Source organism: Acromyrmex echinatior, chromosome 4 (assembly GCF_024713525.1).
Source record: "Acromyrmex echinatior isolate Ae372 chromosome 4, ASM2471352v2, whole genome shotgun sequence".
Classification (NCBI taxonomy): Eukaryota; Metazoa; Arthropoda; class Insecta; order Hymenoptera; family Formicidae; genus Acromyrmex; species Acromyrmex echinatior.
Window position 1 is genome coordinate 3855013 of NC_141855.1, and position 22794 is coordinate 3877806.

Consider the following 22794-nt stretch of genomic DNA (forward strand, 5'->3'; position numbering starts at 1 on the left):
AAATATCTGGTAGCAAGCGTTTTATGAAAGTCGAACTAGCCTTGGGTTTGGCGCCAAAGACCGGCCTGAGGTCAATGACCATCGGAATATTCACGTTCGGCCAACCAACGACCGCGGGTATGGTCCGAGCGATTCCTCCGGGTCGAGATAATCGCGCATTCAAGGGTACGGAAGACGCGACGAATCGATTTCGGCGAATCTCGGTCCCTTCTTTGTCATTGAAATATCTTCTTTGTTATATTATTCTAATATTTCTAATATTAAACACTCGCGAAAAGAAAATGGAATTTAGATCTCTTAAAGAAAGATAGATGTTCATTAATTATGTTTATGTTTTTTGGTAAATATTAATTTCTTACAATAATAAATTTAAATTATTATATATACAATTAAATTTTGCAATCGAACTTTCTCATGATGAAATATCCATAACGGCAATTGTGAGAAGAATTTACATAAGTTATATTAAAAATTGCTGTTTTTAAATATATAATTGCACAAATTGAAGAATAATCAATATCATTTTATTTTAATCAAAAATTATTTAATATACACAAATATAATATTAATTAAAAATAAATCAAAAGTATTTAACACAAATAAAAAAAATTTTCTCGAAATGGGTATTTAGTAATATTCATTATATATGCTTTTATTGTACATTATTTAATAAATCTATTAATATATACAGTATCCAAAACTTTTTGACACACCGCTTGCGGGCAGATAAAACGAACTAAACCGAGTCGAAAAGTCCTTTATTATTTTATAATTTTCATAATTTTTTAAAAAGTTATTCAATAAGCAAAATATTTAAAATTTTTAAGATAATTCATAAAAAACTCTGAAACATATCTTAAAGTTATTATATTATGCGTTGATTTTATCTGTTTATTCGACAATTTTTAGAAATTAATATCTCCTCAATTATTGCGAAAATTAGAAAATGATAAGAGAACTTTCCGACTCAGTTTTGTCTGATTTATCTGCCTACGAGCAAAAAGTTTGGAACACCCTGTATATAACTGTATATAACTAATTACTAATAACGTTTATAGGTAAACGATTAAATCAAATCATTGAAAGTTTATAAAATGTAACTAAATATTATAAGACCTATTTCTTGTTTATCACTGGATCTTGCTGATCCATTTTGTCTAAATAACGTTATAGTGAATCTATATAAATATCTGAATATCCGAATGTATTTGATCAATTCGCTCCTACATACTCAATGCACGCCGGATAAGCAGGATATCAAACTTAAAGAGGGTGGCACCCTACGGGCAAATAACGGTGAATGGAGCGACCGAGTGACTCTCGTCACGAAAGAGATCCGCGTGCACGGCAAAGCGAAGGCGGCGAAGTCTTAAGAGTCTGAAGAGGATGAAATAGTACTCTGAATCATACTGAAATGAAAGAATAGAGAAGAATACAACAAAAGAAGAAAGAAAGAGAAAACACAAATTTAAAAAGCGCGTTTAACCAAAGGAAAAGAAAAGAAGCAGGAAGATGGAAAGAAAATAGAGGATCAACGTAGGTTGAACGCTACAGAGGAAAATTAGAAAGATAAGAGAACGGAAGAGATGAAAAAACATAGGGAAAATGTAGGAGACAAAACTTAAAACAAGAAGATGGACGAAAAAGAATGAAAACTGAGACGAAGGAGATAAAGAAAAGGGAGAAAGAGGAGGAAAAACATAAGGAGGGAACCACAGAGATAGACTTTGGTGGGGGATGAAGAAAGACCGTCCTCTTTGTACTACCGTCTGGTAGGGACACGCGAACGACGACGAATCGGTGGTGGAGGTAGAAGAGTGAACCGGTGAACTCATGTAGAAGGGGTAGGGTAACGGCGGCGGTGGCGGCGGTGGCGATGGCGGTGGCGGTGGCGGTGGCGGTGGCGATGGCGGTGGCGGCGGCGGCAGCCGACGATGGTGAGGGTACGATGACGAGCGGCACCGTGCGCAAGCACCTGTGGATCTCTGCGGTAGAGTCACTCACCAGCTACCACCACCGGACCACCGCCGAACCTCGAGGTGTATAGGTAGAACCGAACAGAAACGGTAACGTCGTGCACAACGAAACGCGAGGAGATCGAAATAGAAAGAAGTAGAAAAAGTTTAAAAACAAAAGGCAAACGATCGTCTAAAAAAATACCTAGCACTCCTACCAAAAAGTGGAAGGTGATTGCGACTGACTGTGGCGATTTTATTAGCCGTGCTGGCGTTGAAGAAAAAAGAACCGCCTCCTGATCACGTATGCGAAGATACAGTTTGCTCGAAAAGATGAAGGACACGTGGATGAGAAGATGAAGAGAGATAATATCTAATAAATAGTTGTATCAAGAAATAATTCTTATGGGGAAAGAAGCAATTGCGAAAATCAATCACGAAAGAATTCATCGAACACTATAAGTGTAAATTTGGGATTGCAGTGATTACAGCAAATTGGGATCAAAGTATGACTTTTCCGCAACAACATATGCATTGACTCGAGTGCGAAGAATCAAAATACCTGGTCGCAATCTATGTTGGACTTTTCATTTAGTTATTGCCATCTGTCGATTGTAATCAAGCCAGTTCCGGTTTCAAAGGTGGCATTATTGTCATTAGTGACGTCGCAGAAACAAATCCACAAAGACCAACGAACTCGCTTCTGAACGACTCGTAATTGTGATCTAATTGATATTAATGCATATAATTGATTTCATGATCAGTAAATAGAATTTGTGTTTACTCAATTTAGCTAGTATCCAGTAATCAATTTAATTTCGTGCGGAGTATCTGAAAAAATAGAACCGTGGCCTCCTCAGCCAAAATTGATACTTGCATCTTCAAAATTGGACGAGTTACAAAAAAGAAAGAAAAGGATAACATCGAATGTGCGAGAGTGCAAATAGGAGTCAGGAAAATCATAGTTGGAGGACGAAACCTTCATCCTGTATCGAGCGTCACGACGCACGATATCATTATGTGGCGAAAGCGCGTTCTTTGATTCGTGATTCTGATAACAGAAAAAAAAAAGTATGGATATATACATATATATATATTTATATACAGTTAAATGATAAGTGAGAAAATCGATTGAAAAAACGGATCGGAAGAAACGAAATTGTTCTTAACGCGCATAGTGATTAACGGATTTACTTAAGTGGGTGATAAGTGAGAGAGTCGAGGTGAGATAAGAGCGATTTTTGAGAGGCGGCGTTGTGGATATCAGGATATGCGATCTCAGACAAGATGCCTAGCACAATAAGAGGTGAGTGACAAATTACATCGGTTTATTTAAATTTAAATAATCCTGTGTCAACAAGCTCCATGACAATCATGCAGGTCTTATGACAAAGGTTTTCTGTAATATAAGATACAACACAGATATTTTTTAATAAATATTGTAATTCATTAATAATAATTACAAGAAAAGTCAATCATGAAACGTTAGTTTTGGATTAATTAAAATTTTATGTAACACAAGTTGTTACATAAAATTTTAATTAATCAAAATTTTCGCGACATATAATATTACAGTAACTTATTCTGGGCGTAAAGGGTTAAAGACTTTGAAGAAAATTTCACGAAAGATAAAAACGAATCGAGTGTGTAGATTTAATAGGCGTTATCAAAGATTCACGTGGCATCGATTCTTTCAGCGCTTTAACTTTTTCACTATGGATTGATTCAACAGAAGACAACTTCTGCAATATGCGATTTTTTTTTATTAAGTCACTGACAAATAAAACAAAATTTATTCTTTATATTATATGTAATTACATGCACTAATAGTTTCATGTTTTCGTAACGTTCATAACATAATTAATAGAATAAGATCTTAATGAAAAGTTCAACATTCATAAAATATTCTCTCATTGATATTACGCGATCATTGATAAATCCGTTCACTTTTGGCATTGGCTTTTGCAATATGTAATAACTTGAATCATACATTTAATTTTTGGCAACACAATGATCACACATGACTTTATCTTTCCATACTTTTAAGTTATATGACAATTTAATGTCTACTTTACAAAAAGCAGAACTACTTTTAATCAGCTAAAATTTTTATTTTCTAATTACACTTAAAATGCGTAAATTGTTTTATTTTTTTTATTTCGCTGAATCTAGAGTTAATATTACAATTTCTATTTATATACTGTAAAAAATAACAGTATCACTAAAGAGAAGGCTATATCTCATATATGCATGTATTTTAACAAACGCATAATTAAAATTTTATGATATTCTATTCTTCCTTGACTTTGTCTAGATTTATACAAAGAGTTGCTTAATTTTTTTCTTGAAGGGATTAAGGTATACCGAGTCAATCTTGAATTATTCGGAAGAGTAGGGTAGTAGCTGAAAAGAATATTTAATCGGAATAAAAAAGAATACTGATTAGGGAAAAATAGGCTCGTTCGCAGAAGGTAACAGTACGCGATGTTGCGGTCACGATGGCAGGGTCATTCGAGGTCAGTAACACACTGACGACGCGGTCGCGTAATCCGCGACGCTCTTCTGCCTCTGAGATCCATCGAGTGTGCGCTTTTCAATCTCTTCGTCCCATTCGCGATTGTCAGTGTCGACATTATCGTTCGTATTTTCAAGATTATCGTTCTATCTATTATTTCTTTATCGCATATATAACCAAATTTTTTCCAATTATATATATATTAACTGGGAAAGAAAAGCGATATGTAATATTCAGTAATAATAATGCATTATTAAATTCACAATTTGCAGTGTCTCTATAAATCTTTCAATTTTACATTGTCCTCAATATCATATCTGTCATGTTTTATATAGAAAACGTTAAATTTTTATGAAGAGTAATTATTAAATTATTTAAGTTACTGTTTTAGAGTATATCATTATATATTTAGAGTATATACTTTTAAGTTTATATATCTGAATATCTCTCTGTATAGTCTATATACATTCAATGGCGGAAAAATCGTTATTATTATTGAGTCTATCTCTGATAATTACGACACGGCATCGTGTCGACTAATGGATTACAGCATAATTTTAAATATATTCTCTTTGGACATATATAAAAAAAAAAAAATTAATTTTCACTAAAAACAAATAATTCTACTAATATTTAATTTTCTTCATTACAAAGAAATCAATAATTTAATTGTTTGAAAAATACAATAAATGGAATTAATTAATATAATTAAATAATTGATTTTAATGTAAAATATATTATTATATTGTGTTTATTTCTACCGCGTATTACAATGAAATAATTAATAGATTGTTAATTCTTTTATCGTACAAAATTACACTTAATATTTATTCTTAACCAATATAATCTTATCTTTCGAATTATCAGCAAATCAAACAGAATATGATGATTTAAACGATGATAATTTTATCTAATTGTACATCTGTAATAATAGAGAATCCGTTATACAGGATTGCCTAAATGAAATATTAGTGAGATTAACTTTGGAATCGCCGATTAACACTGTTTACTCTTCGCCGAAATGTTTAAATGATTTATTTCTCTAATTTAATATTTTAGGAATATTAAAAATTATTTTTAAAAAAATCTACTCTCTCTCAAAATAATTAAAATAATTTTTTTATTGATTTTTTTTGTATCATGATAAAATGTTTTAACGATAGTAAGATATGAAGCGATATCTAAGGGAAAAAATCAGAAATGTAAAGTTAATAATAGAAACACAATGAATCATGCTCCGTGATGTAGTCTAAATGTAAAAATTACATGACAAAGCATAGATGAATTGATATTAAAGGAATGCATGCGAAAGCAGATGTAACGCTTCAAATTACACTGACGAAAGCAATAACTACATAGTTATTTCAGAATCAGCAAACAAAACAAAATATGCTATATAATATATAATATAATTGCTATTAGAAATTTAATATTAAAAAAAAATAAAAATAAATAAATTGCGTAAGATTTAAAAAATAATGAATAGTTCGAAATTACTAAGAAAACGTTGAAACGATAGAATTTATATTCCAGGAAATATTACGCAATCAAAAATTGAGCAACCCAGAAAAGATGGGCAGATAAAGTGGGAGGAGAGAAAGGTAGCGGGAAGGGAACGTGAACGAAGGGAAGGGTAGATAATGAAAAGCGAAGATTCTCTTCCTGCGACAGGTGGTAAAGACCTTGGTAAACTTAAGGGCGTTGCGATCGATTACCTAACCGGGCACGGCCATGAAGCAGATTTTAGTTTCCGATGCGGACCCGGGCCCCGATGGGTCTGCGCCCATCGCCTGCTCGCCGAACTAAGCGCCGACAAGCTCACCGCTCGGTACACGAACAAAAGCGAAGGTCAATGAACCTTCTTGGACTTACACCACACGCACGCACGCATGCATGCACGTGATTCCTCCACGCATTCGTGCGCGCCCACTCTCCGTCTTTGTCCTCGGGTCTGATCATTTTCCTTTATCTCTATCGCAGATCGCAGTACGAACAGTGTCATGAGCGAAATTTCGGCATAAGTCCGGATCTACAATAGATTTTTAAGCTTTAAGTCATAAGGAATAGACGAATCAATTATTGTCCTCGCATTCGATTGTAATTGGTCAATTTCTTACAACTTAAAGCTTAAAACACCCATTGTAGATTCGGACTAATGAAAAAAAGTTTATTTGAACTAATAAAAATCCTAGTAAAACAAGTAAAGTAGAGAATTCTATTCATGCGAGATAAAGAGATGAGATTGCGGAACCAGCTTCACGTGGTATTGTACCATATTTTTCTGTAAGGTAAAATGATATGAGGTACTATGAAAATTCATGACACAAATCGCTATGAAAATTCAGGGTAGCTATGTCGTGATATCGAAAAATGAAAGCGTCATACTGCAGTGACATGCAATGTAAATGCTTAATATATGTATATGGAGAAAGATTTTGCGTTATGTAAAAATAAATTTATTTATAATGTAGATATGTAGCAGTTTCTCATGTAGCTATTATTCTCAATGTATATTTTAACATGATTATTTAGAAATTGTAGCCATTAAGATTCTAAATTGTATTTTGTAAATAAGTCTTTTTATATGTTATATATAATTATTTCTAGTTACATTCCATTATTCTTTAGTATATAGGTATTACTCCTCCAATTACGCCAATCTTTCTCCATACCTCTTTGATTGTTATAAAAATAGAATTCTGATTGTGATGAATTCGGAACCAGAAAACGAAATATTCGAATACAGTTCGTTACTTGTTAAAACAGGATCAATTCTGTACCAGTAAAATCAATCATCAGAGTCCTCTCTGCCTTGCTGTTCGGAATACAGTTAAACAATACAAGTCCATATTATCAACGGTCAACATGAACGTTATTGAAATTTTGATTAACAAATAAACTAAAAAATAAGGATATTTCTATTCACAATGATGACTGATATGATAATTAGGAATATAATTGTTTAATCATAAATAATGGATATATATTGATCAATTTCAATATTTGTAATTTAACAATTGAAACAGTGGCATATAATACTTAAATTTCTCTACATTTTATACGAGAAAATAATCTTCTCAAATCAAATACCTCAGAGAATCAAATATCTCAGAGAAAGATCTTTTGATAAACTATTAATTTTTCTGAATTAATAAAATTGTTAAATATACAGTTCAAATATATCAGTATTATGATCCACCGTAACAGAAAATATCAATGTAATAATTTAATTATTCCATAGAAAGATTACATACAGAATGAGTTTGTTTTGTTAAAATATATATATTATTTCATGATATAATAATAATTATTAATAATAAGAATCTCTCTTATTGAACCGTTCATGTCAATACATAGTCAATAGGAAATAAAGCCTATAACGGTCGAAACTGAGTCTTGGTGTTTAAATTTGATGTGAATTTATATGTTTATACGTATCAAATTCTGCTGAATTGATTTTTTGACAGAAACGCTACATCGACAGAACCGTAGTACTATCACAAATTAATTACCTAGTAATTTAATAATTTGAAACATCTTTGAAAGATCTTAATAATGCTGATAAACATATATTAAAATCTGGAAACCTGGAATTATTATTAAACTGGTATTATTAGAATATTCTGAGCCAAAACATAATTTTTGTTTTAAAACAGCGAGAATATAGACAGTCTATTATCGTCAAACAAACCATCTCTGGCGAATCCACAATCACTCGCCTCAAAAAATACTTATAAAAAATTATTAAATTATAATTTTCCAGAATACGAACGAATGAAAAAGAATGATAACCCCGGATATTTATTTATATCTCCACAAGATAATCGTGTGAGTACAGTTTGACCGATGTAAAGACATTATCCAAGCATATCGCATAGCATATATCGAAACGCATGAAGGGTATAAGCAGACGATGAACCTGTATATGTCGATGGGAACTTCTACCCAAATTACGCTGCCGGATACCGTTATGGTAGGCCCATGACCGAGCGACTCTGAGCGACTTGAAGCGAGTTCGAGCCTCGTCTCTTGCAGTACTTCTTCCCGTACTTCAAGTAACAATCGAAAGATTCATGCGTCATGATAGACTTGTCGCTATTTATAATATCTTAAATAAATAACTATAATTACTGAATCGAAAACGCAAACTGGAATTAATTCGTATCTAAAGGAATAATTCATAAGTTTTACAGTTACGGTTCTATTAATGATTTAATTATTAATTGCTTAACGACTGCATAAATTTTTTATTACATAAATTAAAAATATAGTATACAGAACAATAGTTCACAGATAAAAAATATGTACAAAATAAGAAGTTATTTTCATTTCTTGGAATTATTATTTGAAGAAACTGAACTTCAGACTTTTACCAATTTTTTCTTAATTAAAAAGTATTTTTAATTAAAAGTCTGAAGAAGTTCAGTTTCTTCAAATAATAATTCCAAGAAATAAAAATAACTTCTTATTTTGTACATATTTTTTATCTGTGACCTATTGTTCTATATTTTTAATTTATGTAATAAAAAATTTATGCAGTTGTTAAGCAATTAATAATTAAATCATTGATAGAATCGTAACTGTAAAACTTATTCCTTTAGATACGAATTAATTCCAGTGTTCGCGTTTTCGATTCAAAAATTATAATTATCTTTATAGATAATAGATATTACAAATAGTGACAAGTCTATTGTGACACATAAATCTTTCGATTGTTATATAGTAAGCATTAATATAAACATAAATCGTATAAACAAGTATTAACTTTGTCTAAATAATACACACTTATTTTTTACATTGAAAGGGTTAAAACATGTTAAAATATCACGTGCGTAAAATCATTTACATCCCAATGACCTAGCATCATTACGAATTCAACGTTGAAGGACCGTTGCTAAGCATAACTAGAGGAATACTAACGACAGTAACAATATTACAAAATCATGTAATTATTAATACGAATTTTGCTTTTTTTATTACTTGCGCATCGATATTTCGTTTTTTTCTTTTTAATATTTTAAAAAGCTGTAGTTTCGATTACATACTATCAAGATGCATGATCAGCTATAACAAGTTGACATTAATACCAAACCCTTAATTATGTGCAACGGTCATACACTTTTCCTTGTTCTTATATTCTTGTCTCTTCCGTCTTGTACGGAATCCAGCGTCGGTACTTTCACTTGATTCCAAATATCGATACCACGTATCGATACAGCAACCCTACGAGTGACGCGCGTGTACATACATACATTATGAGAACGTGCGTAACTACGCGCGTAATTGCGCCGTTCGTCGCGCCTACCTATCTACCTACCTACCTACCTACCTACCTACCTAACTCAAAACCAGGTTCCTTTGCTTCTTCGTTCTCCAGTCATTGAACTCGCGCGACTCGTTCAACCCACCAGCTGTTTCTTACTACTCCACCTCCACCCGCGCCCCGTTCCATCTTTCCCTCTCTTCGGTTTTGCTGTTTCTATTACTACTGCTACTACTACTACTACTTCATTCTGAGGCGACCCTGGATCATGTCTCCTCCAACTTTATGATTTATAGGTCCACGTTTTCTAACTCGTGCGAGATATTGATCTAAGAAAAAGAGACAAGTGTTTCTCTCTATAAAAGAATGTTTTTTTATGGTATAAATTTTCTAATAATCATGAGTACTCTTATGATTTACATTAACTGAAAATTAAGATTATTTTTATTCCTGAATTCTTTAACACTTTGTGTGTGTGCGTGTGTGCGTGCGTGTGTGCGCGCGCGCGCGTGTGTGTGTGTGTGGTGTATAGGTATGCATAGTTTGTATTCATATAATCATCATTTCTTTTAGTTAATACACATAATACTCAATTTTTCTTATATATAATAAGATGTATATAATAAGATTTTTATATATAATAAGTTTATATATAATAATTGAAGATATTTTTACGAAATATCATTTTAATGTTATGTGTTTGTCAATTAATTTAAAATACCTTTAATTATTACAAACAATATCAATTTTAAAGAAAGATATTTTCAACAAAAAAAGTAAAAATGTTGAACAAAAAACTATATAATATTTTAATTTCTTTAAGTTCAAACAAACAATCTTTTTATTATTTTCATATATTATATTTACATTAAATTGATGTATATAAAACTGTAAGAAAAATTATTTGAATTAAGATATTAATGAAATAAATTTTCACATTAATTAATCATTAAATTATTTTATAGAAAGACTAATATTTCCTGTTAACATTTACATTTTCAAGCAAGTTTTTTTTGTTCCTCAATTATTACAAAAAGAAATACAAACAGTAAGATCGTTAGAACTCTAAGATCCTTATTCAATAACATCCAAGCGAGAAAGCCCGTTAGCTTGAATACGAGTTCGTTGCCCGTTAATATGCGTTAATGTTATATCGATCAGCAAGGATTTAAAGAAGAAACGATTTTGATCTTCTTCTTATAATATAATAAAATTTTCTGCAACAATCATTTTGATAACCCGCATATTAGTAATTTATCAATACAGAAAACCTTACATAAAATTCTAATTAAAATTGTAAATTAATTAACTAATGGTGATATTAAATAATTAATATAAATTAATATAAATTAATTAACCAATGATACTCGTAATATAAAATAACTATATCTGAATATAGCACATATATAATTATTGTTTTAATATTTCTCTTAACAAATACAATTATACAAAATACATTCTACATAATGAATATAATACTTTTGTTTTCATATATATATACATATACGATGTGCTTTAATATTTAATTTTTTTTTTAAATCTAAAATTAAAAAATAATATTTTTCATTTTCAAACAAATATTGATATTTAATGGTAGAAGGAGAACAGTTTTATGTTAATCAGAATTAAAAACAGAGAAATTGGTTGTAAAATTATTTTATTTATTACTTATAAAAAAATTATTAAGTTCAAAAAGAGAGTGAGATTAAAGTTACAAAAATTATTAAGTTTTAAAAAAGTTAAATTAAATATTTCGGTCGCTTGAAGCATTCTGAAAGACGAGGCACGCGTTAGCAAGAAATAATTCGTAACGAGTAATAGCTCGCGCGAGCTCGGTCACTGCCACGCTCTAGTCATGACTCATAGAACGATATCTCCTCTCTTCTGGATTCAGTTCTCGTTGAACGTTGCTGTTAAGCGTTTAAGGTCGCGGAGGGGAAGGTCGAGCCCACGTTCAACGCCCTTTCATGTATTTCAATCTTAGGCACACGCAACGGTGATATTGGGGCGTGAGCGGACTGAATGATAACGATATGACACGTATCTAATAAATGGATAATGTAACAATTGATAATTTGTCTGAAAACAATATTTGCACTCTTCTATATATTAACATTAACGATATTATCATGTTTATTTGTTTATACCGTTTCTTTATTATTAACATATTATCGATCGTGAACAGACATCATCTACATTGTCCTAAATTTATTTTTCATCGAATCTATTTATTATAATACTTTTCATGTAATTATTTTAAGGAATTCATATTTATTGTACGTATAATTTAATAAAATACAAGTACCTGTACAGACATCAAGATAACGTGATGATATTCTTTCTTTATCAATAATGCACAAATATAAAATGAGAAAGATTAAATCGATAGAATTAATCTCAAATCTTTACGCAGAGATCTAGGATTATGATATAGCAAAAGAGAGAATTGAATCATATTATATCTTTAAGAATAAATATATAAATATCAACAATCTATATATATATAGATTGTAAAATGATTTATAAATCAAGCAATACGTGTACCTTGATGTCTTTAAATTTGCAATATTAGCTTGGCTTCTTTACACTACCAATTTGTCTGTCTATTTTTCCTCAATGCAGATAAAATTCTTTATACAGATATTATGTCTATTATCTGTATAAATATATATAAACTGTATGTAAATATAGTTTAAATAATACTATTACATATTATTATCATATACATTTTATTATACATTATACACCTTATTATCACACAATATTGTTATGCATTACATAACAAATATATTTTATATACATATAATTAATTTACACAAATACTTACTGCAATATACATACCGACTCGTATCTTTTATCCAATATAACTAATATCAACGAGAGAGAGAGAGAGAGAGAGAGAGAGAGAGAGAGAGAGAGAGAGAGAGAGAGAGAGAGAGAGAGAGAGAGAGAGAATTAGAATTATAATACATACTTAAAAAGTGTTTACGAACTTAAAGTCGCGATCCGATAACGGAATCGAAATCTTCATGGGCCGAAAGAGCAACGCGAGTGTGGACGAACGAGTCGTCGCGTCGGCAGGTATTCGATAGCACCGCAAGGGTCGTCGACCGCAGGTGTTACGCGCCCGTTCACTCGACCCGCTCGGCTCAGCTCGTCCTCGCCACGGCCAAAACTCACAGTTCTCCCTCTCCTATTTGGGAGACCGTCGAAATTTGCGGACACGGCCCACGTAACGTTCCCTTCGCGATTACGCATACGTTAAAGCGCGAGCCCTGTGTTGCTTCGACGGTACTTCTCGAAGAAGTAATACCATAGTAACTGACCATAAAGAGAATGGAAAATCCGTGAATTACAAAAGTCAATATTGTAAACTATCGAGATGAATCATTCAACATTAGTCAGTAGAAAGCATTAAAATAAATTTTGTGACATTTCGATGAGGGACGTATCTTGACAGTTCCATAAGATAATTTTGTTTAAATAATATTAAATATTATAAACAATTTTTTTATTACATTTTTGTCAATGTTTTTAATTTACAAAGGTATAATAATCATTCAATACAAAAAATAATAGTGAGAACTTAAATTTTCTTTATTGTATAGAAACTATTCGTACGTAACAAGGATTATTTATCAAAAATCGGAATATAAGTCGCAAATATAAATATCAATCTTTAAAATTTCTAATATTAACATAAAAACAATGAGGAAAATATAATCTCATAGTCTAATATAATGACATGTAAACACGCTCGTCTTCTCAGAGACATTCTTCTTTGCTTTTCAAAAAAAAAAACCTTTATGAGAATGGCTTGGAAGAAAACCCGTAGGAGTAAGTAATTAACTCTTTGTCTTCGATAGGCCTATAGGGTGGGATTTAACTTCGTATCGCTTTTTGCACGCGCCTTACAGCGTGACGGTACATCAATCACGATGGTACGCGGTCTACACCGTACACGTGATGCCTGTCGCGCGATTGAATCGCGTAGACGAAAAATTCTCTGGTGGTATCTAAGAAAGACAAAGAGAGAAAGATTGTACGGCGACTCGTAAAGACATAAAGAATGAACGGAATGAACGACGGGAACTTTAGGCAAGTCCGCGCGCGCGGCAAAGTCACCGGCCGTGGTTCACCTCCACGAGTACTCACCTCCACGAACCTCGTCTGGGGAGGCCATTGACCCCCTCGCCACCACGTGGCGAGAGAGCGATGTCTCTCCTTCGCGTCGAAGCACCTTACCTGTCTGATTTGAAGCAACCATCCGGCCGTGAACCTTCCTAGGGCCATCCGTTTATCTTCCCATATTCCTCTCGCTCTTCCTGGTACCTCTATCCCTGAAGCCGTTTGGTCACTCTATAGAAATCTCCTTGGCATATCGCGTGTACGTGTTTATTTATCTGTGCGTAGACGTTTTATTTCGTGCGTTGCTGGGAATGAATTGACGATGACGTAATGAAATTGTTATTTAAATCAGAGGCATGTAGCACTTAAAAACGTTAGCAAGTTTAAGGCCATCTGAAATCAATAATTTGCTTATGAATGAGTCAATGTATTGCTTCGATCACGAATTGCTAATTCTAGCATGTTAAATTAATCACGTTTATTATCTTTCTACAACTGTCAAAGCTCAGAAATTCGATTGTAATTTCGATGTAAATATTCTCTATTAAACATTCTGTTCAGAGAGAGAGAGATATATTATTCAATTGCACATCAATCCTATTAAATGATAATAGATTGATGCGTAAAACATCTTTATAAATTACTACAAATTAATTAAAGTTAAATTTTTTTTTATAATAAGATTATTTTCTCATAGTTGAAATAATCATAAAATGGGGAATTGTGTAATCGCAACTACCTAAATTATGTAAATCACAAAAATAATATCAAATAATAAATTTGCAGTAATTTCTGTGTTAAATATTGAATTTATTTATCTGATAATAAATTAAATTAATTAAAAAAAAATTGTTTCTAAGTAAAAAAATAACATCGGTTTATAGATATAAAATCATTCATCCCGTGATTTAAATTATTCTGTTTGCAAACTGTTAATTTAGAGAAGAATTGCAGACACCGGACGACAAAATGATTTCTCGTTAACGATACGAATTAATCGTCAATTTTTTTTTAGTAAGTGATATCGCGATCCGCGATTCAAATATACTCACGTTGTCATTAGTACGTCGTCGCAGCGATTGCATCTGCATTTTTTTCACTTCCGCAACGTCGCACGACGCTGTTTCCGAGCAGCGCATTCCGTTTAGTACGTGTCAGCGACACGGAGATACACGGCGGCGCAAGAGAATATCGAGATGGAGACGAATGACCGGAACCCACGCGTATTCCCTTATCGGGCGTGGATCTTTCGCGGCCTCTCTCACTTCCGCCTCTGTACATTCTATATCGAAATGGGAAGATAGAATTCGCAGAATGATTCCGGGAAACTGAAGGTATGGACTCGAAGGATTTATGGATCCAACAATCTCTAAACAGAATCTGAATAACAACGATCTATTACTATCGAATACTATTAATAAAAAAGGAAAAAAGAGTAAAACTAAGATTTAAAGATTTACTCCTTTAATAGATAGATCTCGACAAATTAAAAGTATATGAATAATAACAGATTTTCAATGATATTCAATGATCAATATCAAAGATGATCGAAACAATGATCCATTTGTCAAGCGAAAGAATAAAAAATAAATAACAAAATGAAATACGCATAAAGATATATCGAATCGAGAATGCAAAAAACATAATTTATGTTTATGACAGACGTATAAAATATGAAAAATTTCTGTGGAAAAAAAAAAATATTTGATACGATATATGTAACACATGCGTTCAAATCTAAGATTAATACAGAGCGTTGTTCTTCGAATCTTTTTCCTTAAATCTCTCTGAAATTTCAGTAATCTTAAATTACAAACAATGTGAAATTTTATAGAGGGCAGGATCACAATTCTCCATGGATTAATCCCACATTCATTATCCTTTATTGAGTGCACGATCAAATACTCGTCCTCCGCGTTTCCGCTGAGCAATCTGCCGAATTCGTATGCCAACTTTGTTTTCCTGCGCTTCCTGCGCTCTCTCGAGCGCACCACAGGGTCGACGATCCTCCAGAGGATGATTATTAAGCGCGGTCGCGTTGCGTGGACCTTCGGTAAACGGCCGCGGTTCGTGCAGCAAAGTGCACTGACCGCAGATAGAAACACGTGGACGCAGGCAGCGTCGACAAGCGGACAGAGGGTGTGGGAAGGAGAGGTCCGGGTCGAGGGGTGGGGTGCCGGGGCCGGGGGGGCTGGAAGGGCCTGGTGATTTTAACCGAGGCCTTCGCGCGCCGTGTTCGCTTGCTGCATCGGTAGGAGCGATTTTGCGAAACGCTTAACAAAGTCGCTCCGCGCTGACTCGTCCATTGACTTGCCGTCGGTTGATTTTGTACATAAAAGATAATAATAAGTAAGAACAAACGAAACGCCTTAAACGATAACGGTACGTCAATTCAAACGGTAAAAGACATTCTTCTTTCGCTATTTATAGATACTTTAATATAATATAGCTTTAAAATTACAGTAACTGTGAATTTGGAAAATAAAATAAAACTTATAAAAAATAATGAATATAAAAATAAAATTTCCGATTAAAAAGCTATTTTGAATCAAAGGCATAATTTCTTAAGATATTAATTCAATATATTAGTATAATATAATATATTGGAGATTGATTAATTATAATAATTAATGTCGGACAAGAAAGCAATACAAAAATTCATTAAATCATAATAAAAAAAATATTTTTTGCAGAACATCATACTATTTTAATATGTCAAATGTTATGGATATAATTATGGATAATATTTTAAATTAAATCGTACAATTAAATTTATATATATATATATATATATATATATTTTTTTTTTTTTTTACTGTAATGAGTCGTGCATATTTCTCTTATTAAATAACATTCGAGAATAAATTAGAGAATAAATTAGAAGTGATGAAAATAATTTCGTTATCCGAACGCAACGTCAGCAATTCGTTGCACGCGATGAGAACTTATCAGGACGCGCATCGGCTCGCATAAAACCAAACATTCGCACGCACGAGAGCACGCATAAAAAGCTTAACGGAGAACGGTATAAAACTAGCGGGAATCCATGATTCTAACCCACTCGCCTTGATTTATACGGAAACAATGACTGTTTTGGCCCAATTTACTTTCACGAATTTAATCGTGCAACGCGAAATACATTTCTAAATTATGTGTTAATTTTTATCTTTTAATTCGATCCTCAATAAAATTGACAAGAAAAAAAGACATCTTTATTAGTGATCTCTGTGAAAGTGCGGTCTTAATAATACTTCAAGAAAAAATTATTTTCAAGAAATGATAAATTGATCCTATATTGACTAAATCTAATTTTTTATATGATTTTTAGATTTATTTACATTTTGTAAATATTTTAATTTTTATTTTATTCGTCAAAATAGTTTAACAAAAATTTAAGTCTATTTGGTATATGCAGGATATAACAGAGCGACCGTACCAGGCTGATTTTTCGAAAAATGTAGAATTATAGAAAAATGTTTCAGATGAAAATGGAACGGTTTCGAAAGGGACGTATATTGATTACGTTGTTTTTTTTTATGTAGGTAAAAGCACCAAAAAAAAATGTCACCTCCATTTTTTAAAAAGGAATTGTATGTTTTTTAAAAATATAATTCCTTTAATTATTCTACATATAAAAGTATTAAAATAGAGATTTAAAAAAACTAGTAGTTTACGAGATACATATATTCTGACACATATATTCACATAAAATATTAAATATCTCGTAAACTATTAATTTTTTGACACACACACACATACACACATATTTTTTGTATATACAATTCTAGTAGTACTTGTTTACAAATATAGTATTAAGCATTTTAGAATTTTAATGATTTTCGACGATGTGATACCATTTGTTTGCTTTGCTCTGTCGATTTATTAATAGAAGCTTAAATACATTTTAAGTTTAAATATACCATTATATTATACGTATACATTTTTTATACGTAATTTAAATGGCCAAACTTGGGGAACGTGTATAGGGAATCGATAAACTAAGAAAAAAAGTTTTTTTAAAGATATGCTCGTTTTTGCTTCGTTTTGAACAAAATCATAAAAAAAGACAAAACATAATTTTCATTTTTGTGTTTATTTATTACTTATTTATTTACACTTGTTTATTCGCTTTCTTAATGTAACTCTTGCAACAATGGAAACATTGCGTCTAGTGCGGACAGCATGTGTTGCAGTCAAACACTGATCTGATGATATTTCGTGCACTGTAGTTACAATTCGATCTCTCAATATTATTTTATTTATTGTTTTCGTGTACGACTTCAGCGATAATGCTTCAGAGACAATGTAAGAGTATGCGCGCTGATTTCCAGACGGAAAGTACCGGATTAGCATTACGTTGATCTGATCAGTATTTGGCTGCAACACGAGCTCCGTACAAGATCCATACAAGATGCAATGCGTGCATTATACAAAAGGCCAACATTTTGAACAATATCTGCATTGCAAGCAAGTAACAACGTGAATAAATAAATAATGTGAATGAATGAGTAATAAATAAATACAAAAATGGAAGCTATGTTTGGATTTTTTTTCCGATTTTCTCCAAAACGAAGTAAAAACGATAGATCTTTAAAGAACTTTTTTCTTAGTTTATCAATCTCCTACACACTCTCGAAATTGACCATTTAAATTCGGCACTCTGTAAATATATATATATATATATATATATATATATATATATATATATAAATTATAAGTTATATATTCCTGTTTATTTGTATTATTAATAATTCAACAATTTGTTATATCCATATTTTCAATAATTATAACGTCAAAAAGTTTGTGACAAAAATAAGTCGAACCTAAATATAACATTAGGTATATCATTTCGAGATATCATGTTTATGGACGGAAATAGAGTTCGTCCACAACGCGTCAAGAATGTTAATTTCGAGTAAACAGAGTTTATCTTCGCGCGAAAAGCATATTACCCCTCCTTTCTCCTTTGCCTCTTTCTCCGTTGTCCTTTGTATGCCTTTCTAACCACGCTAGTTCTCTATCGCTGTGACGTAATACCGCAAGGTCTTACGGTACCTCCGGCAAACGGGCCCACATTACGTGAGTATCCGTACACGCGACCCGCATATCCGTAACTACCTGCGTAGAAGAAGATCCGCTAACCGTTGCTTCTCGCGTATCTTTCTTTAAAGCTCAGGAGACTCGTTTCAGCCATTCAGACACAGTATTATGTACAAGAAGATACAGAATAAGAGAAGATACAGAAATAGATTGTCACTTTAAAAGAATATTTCTCTCCATGAAATTTCATTTTTTAAATCTCACACACTTAAATTATTTCAGTTTCTACAAAAACTTTTTTAAAAACATTAATTTTTTTTTAATATAAAAAATTGATGTACAATAGTAATGAATTTTAAGAATGGATGAGACATTCAACTTAGCCATACTTGATATGACATATCTATAATTATAAATCATATTAGATCGACGAGAATAAATCAATTAAGAGAATAATCTTTTATTTTCATTTAAAGCGAATCTTAGTTGTTAATCAAATCATTTAATATAAAATCATTTAATATGCGACATTACTCTAGTTTTGTTCATAATTACGTTTCTAAATTAAAAAATATTTCGACGCGTGGTTTACAGAATTGGATATGTATATAAATTGGAATACTTATGCTCAGTTCCACAACTCACAGTTAACTCTTAACCGAAGTTCAACTTATTCATTGTCTCTTTCCGATCTAGAATTGGAAAGAGATGATAAACAAATGGAACTGGGCCTTACGTGTTAAAATCTACTTCGACCGAAAATAGAATTATTTTTCTTAAATGTATTATCTCAAATTATATTTGTTATGCTTAAAAACGTAAAGTTTGTCCCAATTTTATGAAATATATTAATATAAGAACTTAAAGAAAAGAATTTTAATAAGATTGGAAATAAGACCGTTTATGTTAGATACATTACTTCAAAATACGAAGCCACTATGGTCTAAATGTTAAGATGTTGAACTATTATATATTCATTTAAATGAATTAATTTCAGAAATTATAATTGCGTGCCGATATGATTGTCGGACTTTCAACGCCATCAATCTGAAATATTAATAATCCCCTTAAATTTTCCAAATTTAATCTTAAAAACTGAGATCCGGGTTCGAGGCCGAGGCAATATTTTTCGCAATAAGTTTATTACAGTTTTTTAAGATTAAATTTGGGAAATTTAGGAGAATTAATATTTCAGATTGATTGCGTTGAAAGTCCGACATCCATATCGGCACTCAATTATAATTTCTGAAATTAATTTCTTTAAATGAATACATATAATAGTTCAATATCTAATATTCAGACCGTAGTGGCATTTCGTATTTAAAGTAAAAAAATTTTAATTCATCAGTATAATAACAGATATAAGAAATATTAATTCCGAGTATAATATAATATCTGACGAGATGCACCAGTTTTCCCTGGATCAATGGTCGTGCCGGTGAGTTCATCGGCTGCTGTTGTTCGGCGATCGCACCAAGCGCGGCTGTCCGACAGGTGAGCGGCGCGGCACACATACGCGCTTATACATATGCGAGATACAGTTAGGAGTACCGTTCTGAAAATGCAACGGCTCGCGTCTCTCGATGGGCCCGATGCTAGCCTCCTCCGGGTCCGATGGAGAGGGCCTATTTCGCACACGACTCCCCTCTCCTCCCGGCATCCCGGACACGGTTTTAATACGAAACGGACACGCTTAAATCGCAGATTCATTCGCAAGGGTGCACAATAACGGTAGCACGATATTCACTGAGGCGTTCGATAAAAGCATTCGCGAAAAGATCTTCGAAGAAAGGAGAATTGATTATCGAAATTAAAAACTGATATTAAAAGATATAACTGTAACTTTTCTACCTTATGAATTTATGTGCATGCACACTTAGAAAAAATTAGTAAATTTTAATAAATATTTGTTTGGATTGTACTAGCTGAATATTTACTAGATATAAATTTATGTTTATTTGATACAAGACTCGTTAATTTGACTATCTTTTTTTATTTAATTTAATTAATATTCATTTACCGTGAGTAAATGTTAAGTTAACACTATTTAAATAGATATTTATTAAAATTTATTTTTTTTTCTCATAATCAATATAATCTTTATATTGTCACAAACATTATCCAATAAAAATTATCTCTCTCTTTTTCTCTCTTATTGTAATAAAATAATTTAACAAAGATTTTAATATTACAAAGAAACAAAAATTATGATTCCAAGAGTAAATTGAAAGAAAATAAGTTCCAAGCCAACAGTGCGTAGAAATAATATATTATACAGATTAATTAATTTGAATATAAAATATGCAAAACATTTCGATTCTTAGGTCTCCTTCAGTGTATTACAGATAAATACTTATGATGAGACAATACATGTATAAAATGATACGGATTCTTTTCCACAATGTTCCACAAGAATTTTAGTCGTACAATTCTTTCAATAGTATTTGTCTTCAAATAGTACAGAACAATTTTAAGATTTTGATGATTGTTGTCGGAGATATGAAGTTGTCCCATGTTGCCCAGTTGTTATTTATTAAAAGAAGCATAAATATGTATAATAGGGAATCGCTATCCTCAATATTCAGATCGTGCCTATCAATAAAAGAGAAAATGATAATAATAATGATTTCACGGCGGAGTAGATAATAGACAACCAACATCCCACAGCCTATGTAGTTCTATCGTTTATCCGATAAGACGAGCTATCCTCCAACGAACTCGAGCTAGTAACGCGATCGAACGAAGGAAGGGTAGCAAAGTCGCACGGGAGTGGCACATGCGCAAAGTGCACCACCCTCGAATCATCCAAAGGCCAGTTTACGCTAGTTCAGCCATTCATCGAAAATCCCGGCGCGTATTTTAATATATCCATATTTCTCTCTCTCTCTCTCTCTCTCTCTCTCTCTCTCTCTCTCTCTCTCTCTCTCTCTTTCTCTCTCTACATAACCTTAATATTTATATGAATTATTATTTATATCATTCATTAATATTATAATAATCATTTATATTTGTATTACATTTTAAACGGATATATGTATTTATAAAAAGTACTTTTAGAATATAAGTATTTAGTATAAAAATATAATAATAATAATATTAATTATTAAGTAAATTTAAAAAAAATATAAAGTAAACGTGCTTGCTTTTTAAACCTATTTAATTGCAATTCATCACAATGGACAAATAAATTACAAAAAATAAGGAAAGGGTTTTGAGGAGATTCCAAAGACGTCTATTTTACCAATTAAACGCTTAATTTTTGTATAATAATCACTTTTTTCTCTTTTACAAATTCGAAAATCTTTTTTCAGGACTAAAATATACGTATTAATGCGTAAGGTGCAGTTTATAACGAGAATGACAAAAAAAATTTCAAATGAAGATCCTTTTTACTATTTCTTATACTAATTCAATATAATATTCTAGAGCTCATGACAATATTTGCTTGAAATAAAAGCCACACAATTTGTGCTTACAAATTAATAGTTCACAGACTAGTAGTTCGCACGAAGAAACAATGTGGAGTTCTTAGAATTAGATGTAGACATTACACGAAAATTTATGTATACGTGAGATATTGATGTAGTAGTATGTATTATAATAATGTATCAATGACATATAAATCTGTGTGTAAGTTCTTAATCGGTAAAACAGAGGGTCTTTTAATAATAGATAATAATACATATACGTATAAAATGTGTGTATGTTGTAATAATAAATATGTAAAATATTAGTAATACAATACACATAATACAAAAGCATGATACAAAAGTAATGATATATTATATTAAGTTTCACGGACAGTAAGATTCTATTTCATCTCATAATATTGAATTACATCATCAACAATATTTATTATTCATTTGCGTTGCCTCTTTATATTACTACTTCAT

The 22794-nt window shown here is 31.7% G+C and overlaps 1 protein-coding gene and 1 long non-coding RNA gene across 2 annotated transcripts in view; one reads left to right on the forward strand and one right to left on the reverse strand.

The window, feature by feature from the left end:
- The first annotated feature begins 1924 nt into the window (after window positions 1-1924).
- The window catches only part of Hr3 (nuclear hormone receptor 3 ROR-beta), a 115325-nt gene continuing 94455 nt past the window's right edge, over window positions 1925-22794 (forward strand). The window contains exon 1 of the mRNA XM_087405932.1: window positions 1925-3261. Coding sequence (XP_087262058.1) covers window positions 3243-3261 — 19 coding nt within the window. The 5' untranslated portion in view covers window positions 1925-3242. The remainder of the gene's footprint in view (window positions 3262-22794) is intronic.
- Window positions 20970-21894, reverse strand: LOC147909874 (uncharacterized). The gene is made up of 2 exons (XR_015545014.1): window positions 21560-21894; window positions 20970-21493 (listed from the first exon to the last, which is right to left on the reverse strand). It is a non-coding gene; the product is annotated as an uncharacterized LOC147909874 (long non-coding RNA).